This window comes from Trifolium pratense, linkage group LG4 (assembly GCF_020283565.1).
Source record: "Trifolium pratense cultivar HEN17-A07 linkage group LG4, ARS_RC_1.1, whole genome shotgun sequence".
Classification (NCBI taxonomy): Eukaryota; Viridiplantae; Streptophyta; class Magnoliopsida; order Fabales; family Fabaceae; genus Trifolium; species Trifolium pratense.
Genome location: NC_060062.1, coordinates 57,808,019 through 57,818,520, shown reverse-complemented (window position 1 = coordinate 57,818,520; position 10,502 = coordinate 57,808,019). Strand labels below are relative to the sequence as shown.

At 31.9% G+C, this 10,502-nt stretch overlaps 1 protein-coding gene across 1 annotated transcript; it reads right to left on the bottom strand.

Moving 5' to 3' along the window:
* Nucleotides 1-8,400: 8,400 nt before the first annotated feature.
* Nucleotides 8,401-9,060, bottom strand: LOC123923017 (secreted RxLR effector protein 161-like). The gene has a single exon (XM_045975668.1). It carries the CDS (start codon nt 9,058-9,060, stop codon nt 8,401-8,403), a length of 660 nt encoding a protein of 219 aa, XP_045831624.1.
* Nucleotides 9,061-10,502: the final 1,442 nt, after the last annotated feature.

The following is a 10,502-nucleotide window of genomic DNA, read 5'->3' as shown; positions in this document are numbered from 1 at the left end:
ATAAAACAAATATGTTGCTGAAATTTTTTATCATAAAAAAAGAAACAAATATATTGCTTTTATTTTCATTCAAAATTAAACATAGAAATATTACATTACAGCAAAAAAAAAAACAATTACACTAACTACAATTTATCAGGGTCGTCTCTCTAAGGCCTGTTCGAATATTAAAAATAGGTCTTAATAAAATATGAAAAAAAATAATCAATGATAAAAAAAACATCAAAAAGAGGCATCAAGTTTAGTACCACATACACAAGTAAAGCCAGAAATAAGTGGGAGTTAGGGAGACTTGATTAGGGATTGCAAAAAAATCCAAACCCGAGAGACCCACCCGAACCCAAACCCAAGTCAACGGGCGAAACCCGATTTGATTGGGTTTGGGTTTGGGTTCGGGTGACACCCGATAATATGGGTGTGGGTTTGGTATCAGTCAAACTCACACCCGAAACTCATACACCCACCCGAAATATTTTATAATTACCTAATTACCCCCATAGTCTCCCTCAATTTCCTTGGAAGACCTTAAATTTTAGTTGTAATTTAATTTCTTGAAAGTCTATATGTTTGAATTTCCTTGGAAGACATTAATTTTAGTTGTAATTTAATTCAAAGTCTATGTTGGAATTTAATTTCTTAAATTTGCAAATTATTTTCAAATGTGCTGCGGGTTTGGGTTTGGGTGGAAAAAACCCGAACCCAATGGGTGTGGGTGTGGATGTTGTTTTGCCACCCGAACAGCCTTTGGGTTTGGATTTGGGTGATGATTTCGGGTGTGGGTTTGGTAAGTGTCAAACCCGCACACATTGGCGCTCATTGCCATCCCTAAACTTGATGAAGAAAGTATGATTAGCTTGAGCTTGCTTGAAACTATATGAGAGGTTAAACGAAGCAAATTTATCAAATCATTGCTTCAAACCATAAAGAGGTTTCAACAATCTTCCTAACCGGACACGTAGTTAAGCTCGAGTTTGATACTTATTCGAATAATTTTTAGTTGGATTTTACTTACTATGCAGCCGAACTCTAAATTTTCAAAAGACGATTAATACCAAAATAAAATAAAAAAAAAACCATATAACATAAAAACTCACATTAAGATTTAAAAAAAAAAGAAAGTTCGAATAAACAATATAATATAAATGAAGATGGGAAGGATTAGCATAAAATCTCTTCCTCCCTAAACTAAAACATAAAATAAAAACTATATTATTTAAACAATACCTATATTATTTAAACAATACCTAGCATTATCTTCCTCCCAATCTTGTATTGGATAGGATGTTTATAGAAATCCAATAGATTGACATAAACGCAACCAACTTCCATGGTATATCATGTATAAACTTCGGATATTGGAAGTTTGGTCTTGAATATGTTGATTTCGTAACAGAATAATTGTTCATAATTTTTCCTATAAACTGTGAAATTCGTTGAGGATTGTACATGACTATTGCAGTAATGGCTGTAGCTATGGCTCTATTATTTGTTGTCAAATAATATGATATTTGCTCCGTCTCAGTTTCATCCTTCGAATTCCAATAGGAAAAACTTATAAAAACATAAAAACACGCTAGAATCGCTGCAACACACAGATAAATCTTGTTCTTCATGGACACTTCTTTTCGGCTTCGGAAAAAAAAATTATAGGGTTGTTTGTGAAATTGTAAAAATATATGAGATGTGTTATATGTAGAAAACCCGTTTTAAGATTATATTTGTAGCTTTATATATAAAACTAAATTGTAATAGAAAATATATTTTTAAATAATATTCTTAAAATAAATTATAAAAATATTCCAAGTAGAATTCCAAATATAAATCTAATGATATTTTCTCTTTTTTTGACTTAATGATATTTTCTCTTAAATCTTAAATATATGTGAAATTAATTTATATAATATTTTCTAAAGATTTTTTATAATTAACCCTTACATAAATTAAGGGTAGTTGCCTTATGTTGACATGCACCAATCAAATTCAATCAAATACCAACTTATGCCACATCAGCACAAGTCTATGATGAACCTTTTAAAACTTTTATTTATTGCACCTATCAAATTAAGTATATATTATATTATAATTGTTATAATCTATTCAACTTTGCTGTCAACAACAACTATGTTGTATATCATCCATCTCTATTCAACTTTGATGCATAATACTAGAAAATCTTAAATCCATAAGATTTCAAACTCAAAATTTCAATCTCAAGATTCATTGTTTTTAGAAAATTTTATTAAACTCATATGATTTGAAACAAATTGAGCAGTTTTAATGGATTTGATTCATCTAAATCGAGTAGTATTAGTGGTAGCATATGCGACGGTGGCAAGATATGTTTTCAGGTTTTTAAAAAATCTAAGTTTAGGTGATTTGTTTTAGACGATTTGAATCAAAATTAAAATCATAAAAGTATTACAAATCGTTTTTGTGATTTTTCTGAGTAATTAATTGTTATTTTCGACGTTTAAATGACCTGAAACCGTCGGATATTTTGCAGGATATCACGGATCTGAAACCGGGTCGATTAGACCCGGCTGAAGGTTGAAGAAGAAGCAACTTGTTTAAATGTATTTTTATCAAGTAACCTGTTCTGGGCCGAGCATAGGTGCTCGAGCACCAGAGGATGTCGAACAAATACATCCCGAGTAAGCCTACCATGAAGAGCCCGCGAGACTTGCTCGACTCTCCAACGGTCTGATACTCTCACGTATCGTAACGGCCGTAAACCGGAATGATGGGCATTTACTGCACATCAAGGCTCCCAAGCCATTTTTCGGCAGCCACTTGATGGCCATTAATGCCATCAAGGGCCTTGGCCCTGCGCTGGGGCTATATATATGTGACTCCACTTCATTCACAAGATACGCATTTTTTTAGAAAAGAAAACCTACTCACACACAAACTGACTTGAGCGTCGGAGTGCCTGCAGGTACACAACCCTCCTCCGCTCCAACAGGGGTTTCAACCACCTTCAACGCTTTCAACCACCTTCAACGCCGGTGCAGTCGCAATCTCCTGATCAACACGATCATAATCGTTTATAAATATTATATAACGCACCAAAAGTTACAACATGTCGTAGCGGTTGTTATCTTTACCCGTCGTCAAGATGTCGTGCGTTTCAATCTCCTTTGCTTTCACTTTTTGTAAATTATATATTTTTTAAAACAGACTTGAAAATACAGAAGAAAAAAATAAAACAGAATGGCATATATGAGTTTTGATTCCTCAACATGTAGGAAATTAACAATAACTAAACCACTAGGCTATGAGACTTTTCATCAAGCTGTAATATCTGAATAAAAAAAAAAATCTACTACTACAGTAATATATAGTTATCTTCTATACTATATATTAAAAGGATACATGAGTTTTGGTGTGGACTTTTCGTAGTATCAACAATACCCTTTATTGTTTTTAGTAGCGATAAAAAAAAATTATTAACAAATTCACCATAACATAATACACTTTTTTTTAGCAGCAAAAATCTTTTATTAACAAACTGATCATAATATAAGGCATATCTTTTTTTTTTTACATAAGTTAGACACAGATAGGCGCGGAACGTGCTTGCCTGGCCCGCTAGTACTATATAAAGAAGAAACATGAATTTTGGTGTGAACTTTTCATAATACCAATAATAGCCTTGATTTTTTTAGTAGCAATAAAAATCTTTTATTAACAAACTCACCATAACATAATGTACATCTTTTTTTTAGCAGCAAAATTTTTTATTAACAAACTCACCATAACATAAGACATATCTTTCTTAATTGGAAATAAGTTAGACACAGGCAGGCGCGGAACACGCGTGCCTGGCCGGCTATTATAAATAAAGAATATAAAATAAATAAATAAAAAAAATAAAAAAATAGCATGCTTAAAAATAGAAAAAAAAATATTCCCTCAGTTTTTTTATAAGTGTCCAGTTAGAAAGATAACACCAAATTAAGAAAGTGTATTTTTACACCTTATCTATTTTAATAAATTCATATTTGCTTGCACACTTTCAAATAAATTTATCGTTATACAAAAAAAATATATTAGTAACAAATTCTGTTTAAATCTGAATATAACAAGGAAGGAACAAACTTTCCTATCCTAAAAAAAAAGAACAAACTTTCTTTTTTTTTTTAAAAAAAACTTTGTTTAAAGAAAACAAACTTTAGTTTTTCAAATATATATAAAAAAATTATTGAAAAAGATAAGAATGATTGACAAAGGATATAATTGACAAATCGTATCCTTATAACACAAACTGGACAGTTAATTAGAAACGTTAAATCTGATAAAACTGGACACTTATAAAAAAAATGGAGCGAGTATATATAGAAAGAATATAGGATAATAAAAAAAATAACATGCATGAAAATAGAAGAAAAAAAACTACTACTAAACTACTTCTTAATATAATAAAATCGATTCCTATCAAATTTATCCTTAGTAGGTTTAACCACATTCCAAGTTTTGTATCACTAAAAAATATATATAAAAAAATATAGAAAGAATACAGGATAATTACAATAAAAATATGATATGCTTAAAACTAAGAATAAAACAGAAGAATAAAAAAGATTAAAGAAAATTTAGTCAATAAAAAATTATATAAAAATATAGAAAGAATACGATGAATAGAACAAAAAGAAAACACATATTAATTCCTTTTCCTATCAAAAAAATTAGATAAACATTTCTCATTGATAATTATAATCAAATTATTCATTTAATAAATTTAATTACAAGAAATAACACAATTAATAATATTATATAACAGCTTTTTAATTATTTTATTCTAAATAAATTTTCCACGATAATATAATGACAAAACTAAATATCCGATAAAAATCAATAGACTCGTCCGAATGCAGATGTTTTTAAACTAGTTCTCAATTACATGTCAAACTCAATAATATACTCTGGTTTAACTCAATAATTTTTTTAGAGAATTTCAACAAAAATAAATAAACTTAGACACGATAAACTTTGAGGTTAAGCTTGTTGTGAGACAAACAAATTTCGTTGCTCATATTCTTGTTTGGGCGACCAAATTTTAGGCTAATTTTCATAGATTTGAAATTATTTCTATCTATTGAACATTTATTAATTAATGATATGAATTAAGTTTGTTTGCTTAAAAAAGATGATAATTTTTTTTTTTATAATGACAAAGGGTTATCAGTCATTGAAGATTTAATTTGTTTATTTTTATAACTTTTCCGTAAAAAAAAATATAATTCGTTTTTTTTTTTTACCAAAGATATATGATTTAATTTTAAATGTTCATACGCTAGTACATACTCAATAAAATCAAGTGAATTAGGGTCTCTTTGTTTCAGCTTTAAAAAAAATGGATTTTCAAAAAGTTGTATTTCAAAAATGATTTTTATGAAAATCTATTTTTTTTGGTACAAGATTATGAAAATCTATTTGAAAATAACTTCAAAATTAAGTGATTTTTCGAAATTTTGACATCCAAAAAAAGTTTCAATAAAATGATCAAATACCTAAAATCACATTTTAAGAATAATTATTCAAACCAAATTTTCATTTGAAATTTTTATAAAAAGTTTCTTTGTAAAATAAGGACTGTCCAAGCCACTAGGTTTGGTCTAGTGGTGAGAAATTTGGGTGATATGCATGAGGTCTTGGGTTCGATCCTCGTTGCCAAACATTTGTAAACCAAAAAAAATAAGAACTGTCCTATTTTGTCGAAATGTAGTGTCTTGGACGACAATATTATTTTACTAGAAAATAACTACCAATTAACTACAAAAGTCATCGTAGCTAATCCCAGATTTTCTTGTAGTGTAGGGGTGGTAAAATCCAAAGAATTATAGAATATGGGGTAAAATTCTGGATTTTAAAAAAAGGGATAAAATTTTGATATATTCAAAATAGAGGGGATAAAACTGCATTTAAGCCAATATTAAAATAAAGAATATATGATCTTAGTCATAATGTGTGAAAGTAAACTACAAAATAGGTTTTTAGAGTCCTTTTAGCGTCTGCTCCCGTACACCGACGCTAGACATCACCCTTTTTAATTTTTTAGTATATTAGCATCGGCTCATCCGACGCTAGGCTATAAAAAGGTTCAAGCTACCACATATTATTTTTTCACCCAACAATTTTTCCCTCACTTTCTTCTCTCTTATTTTTTTGGCACATATCCCAATTGTCACCTCTTCTCCTAGTCAAACAAAAAAAATAAAAATTCACTTAGCAAAAACAAAAAAAAAAACTCTTAGTCAAAATTTCAAAATGAACAAAGGAAAACCCTCACAAACTCACAAAACCCTCACTCAATGAACAAAACTCTCTGTCACAAACTCACAAAATTCCTAAATATCACCAAACTCTCGAAATCTCTAAATGTCACCAAACTCTCACTCAATGAACAAACTCAAAATCTTAACTCACCAAAATCCCTAAATGTCACCGGAGAACTCACGAATCACTCACCCATCGGACTTATGAAAGTTGACTATAAACTCTTAGTCAAATTCCCTAAATAAACAAAGGAAAACTATCACTCACAAACTCACAAAACCCTCACTTAATGAACAAACTCTCGGTCACAAACTCACAAAATCCCTAAATGTTACCAAACATTCGAAATCCCTAAATGTCACCAAACTCTCACTCAAATGAACAAACTCAAAATTCTAACTCACCAAAATCCCTCAATGTTACCGGAGAACTCACGAATCACTCACCCACTGGACTTATGAAAGTTGACTTCAGCGTCGGTTAGGTCTGACTCTAGCATAATTGATTGACTTATGAAAGTTGACTTTAGCATCGGAGTTATCCGATGCTATATTATTTTGTTGGCTTTCTAGGCGTTGACTAATATAGTGTTGGATGACATTAGAGTGCATCTTTAAGTCGGCTAAGCCGATGCTAACCATAGAGATGGATGGCATTAGCCGACTTTACCTTTTAGTCTCAAGTGTTTTAGCCTCAAGCCCGACATTGATGCTAATCTGACACTAAATAGGCGTTAGCGTCGGTTTTTGGTTAGTTAGTGTGAGCTTCCTTCCGAGACTAAATGTTGTTTGTCAAGCGAAGAATAGCTATTAAGAATTAAATCAAGTGAAGAATAGCAATTAAGAAAAGATGAAGAAGTATGCTGAAGACATGAACTTTAAAATTAAGAGAAAGAAGGTGAACTATATAAATGGAAAAGGACAAAATTAATCTCATGCATATTTGTACCTCATATATTATATTTATTGGAAAGAGAAATGTGTGTAAAAAAAATAAAAATTTATCGGTGAATTAAAATTAGGGTATAAAAGAAAACTAAGGTTCGAAAATACACTTTTTTAATTTGGTGTTACTGTTCTAAAAGAACACTTAAAAAGAAACTGAAGGAGTAGTTATAGAATTAAAATGAAATCACAAAATAAGTTAAAAGAATAATTTTTTTATTTTTTCTTATATTATAAAGGACTAAGTTTCTAATTTAGCCAAAATTATGAGTTTGGGTTCTCTCCATTTATTATCCCTCCATTTATTCTCCATTTAGAGAGAGATAGACACATTAAAAATTAGTGGGACCCATTAAAAGTTGGTCCCACTAATTTGTGGACCCCACTAATTTTTTTTTGTGTCTATCTCTCTCTAAATGGAGAATAAATGGAGAGATAATAAATGGAGGGAACCTGAACTCCAAAATTATGTGATCCATTTATGTTGCACGTACACCTTGAGAGTGGCTTAAAAAACACAATACGAAAGTTATTGGAATACAATAATTTTCCTTTCTTTGAAAATGAATGGGAGGATCTTGATTCCTCAACTTTGTATACGACAATGATTCTAAAGGGGGAAAAAAAAGAAGGAAATGGAACTAATACTCACAATGGTCCAATGTATGCTGCAAGGTGGATATCACAGCTGGGCTTCAAATAAGCCAAGTATTGGAATGTTGAAGCAGGATTTTTATTTTATTCACAAGAATCACACCATCTTAAGTGTTAGTTTTGTTTATTGAGTAAAAGAGTTTTAGTTTTTTTTTTTTTTTTTTTTTAAAAAAAAAAATAATACTAATAAATAGCTCCTCAAAATTGTTAAGGTTCAAACTAACCTTCTTAATCTTATTCATCATCCATAATGGTCTTATATAGGCAACACACCTAATACAAGTCAATGGACCAAAGTACACCAATTACACAATGGGCCTAAGCCTATAATGAGGCCCAATACACAACATATCCTCCCCTAATTGTATAACTATACAATTATCAATAAAAGGATGTAAACAAGATAACAAAACTAAAACCAAACAAGCTACAAATACATATGATTCTGGTGTGCTCATAGGCATGCTCAACTGCTGATAGGTCTAAGAAGCATACAGGCCAGGCAAGGCAGGTTTCACAAGCAGGCTTATTTTTGAGCAGCTATCATTCCCAACTCTTTCTTTAACTTCACAAAAGTGTCTAGCTTCAATGGTTTTGTCATCAAATCAGCTAGTTGTTCCTGAGAAGTGCAATGCTTAAGCTCCACAATTCCTTCTCTTGCTAGATTTCTCAAGAAGTGAAATCTCACATCTATATGTTTGCAACGACCATGCATAATGGGATTCTTTGACAATTTGATAGATGAGCTGTTACCACAGTAGATCATAGTAGTGTTACCCTGTCCAATTTTCAAATGCTTCAGAACACTCTTCAACCATATACATTGACAAGCACAATGTGAAGCTGCAACATACTCAGCCTCAGTTGTATATAGTGTTACAATGGGTTGCTTCTTTGATGACCACGATATAGCACCTGATCCAAGCATAAACACATAGCCTGATGTGCTCTTTCTATCATCCAAATCTCCTGCATAGTCAGAATCTGACCATCCAACCAGTTCCATTTCTTCAGTAAAGTGATTATACATAATACCATCAGTAAGTGTGCCTTTCAAGTACCTCATGATTCTTTTTATGGCTACAACATGCATCTCAGTTGGCCTATCCATAAATCTAGCAACTAAACATACAGAGTAAGCTAGGTCAGGTCTTGTAGCAAGCAGATACATTAAACATCCAACCATCTGCTTGTACTCTCTAGCATCAGTAGCAATTCCACTTTAATTCTTGACAAGCTTGCATCCAGGCACAATTGGGCTGCATACTTCATTGCAACTCTCCATTCCAAATCTCTTTAGAATTTCAACTGCATATTTGTATTGGTTTATGAATATACCTTTCTCAGATTGAATAACTTCAACTCCAAGAAAGTATTTCATTTTTCCTAAATCAATCATGGCAAATTTCCTTTTCATTGATTCTTTGAAGGAATGAACCATATCCATGTCATTACCAGTACAAATTAAGTCATCAACATATAAACTCACAATCAGAATTTTCCCACCATCACCAAATTTCACAAACAAAATATATTCATGAGAGCGCCTTTCAAATTTTTCTAGGTTGAAGTAGCTTTCAATTTTACTGTACCATGCCCTGGGAGCTTGCTTCAAACCATACAAGGCCTTTTTCAGTTTGTATACCTTGTTCTTGCTGCCCTTTTGATAGCCAAGAGGTTGCTCCACATAGATGTCTTCATCCAATTCACCATGTAAAAAGGCACTTTTTACATCTAATTGGAACACATTCCAGTTTTCCTTGGCAGCTAAGGCAAGAATAGTTCTTATAGTATCCCACCTTGCAACTAGAGCAAAGACCTCATTATAATCAATTCCATACTTTTGACTGTATCCCTTAGCAACCAGCCTAGCTTTATGCTTCTCTATCTCTCCCTTTTCATTATACTTTGTTTTGAAAATCCATTTGACTCCAATTGCATTGGCTCCATCTGGTAAGCTAGTCAACTGTCAAGTATCATTGTTTTTAATTGACTCCATCTCTTGATCCATTGCAATTTTCCAAATGTCAAGTTTTGCAGCTTCTTCATAGTTTTTTGGATCTTCTGCAGGAGTGTAGATGGCAAGGTTGTGTAATTCTTCTTCATTGTCAAGTTCACTTCCTGACACATAATCACTGAGACCTGCAGGTGGTCTTCTGCTTCTTGGAGCTAGTGAAGTTGATGCTTGATTCTCATTATCAGAGTCACTTGGAGTTTGTATTGGATTCAAAGGTTCACTCATATCAGAGTCACTCTCATCATCATTGTCACTTGTCTCAATTGTGACTGGTTCATTTGTTTCTGCTTCAAATTCATCTACAGTAACTTCACTATTTTTCTTAGTGCCAGGTTTACTCCACTCCCAACCTTTCTTTTCTTCAAATATCACATCTCTGCTGACAATAATTTTTTGCTTCTTTGGATCATACAGCTTGTAGGCTTTTGATTCCTCACTAACTCCCAAAAGGATGCATTTGATACTCTTGTCATCTAGTTTGGTTCTTTGAGCATCTGGTATGTGAGCAAATGCTAAGCAACCAAACACCCTAAAGTGATGAACAGTAGGCTTGTTTCCACTCCAAGCTTCTTCAGATGTCATGTTTTTGATAGACAAAGTAGGGCTTCTGT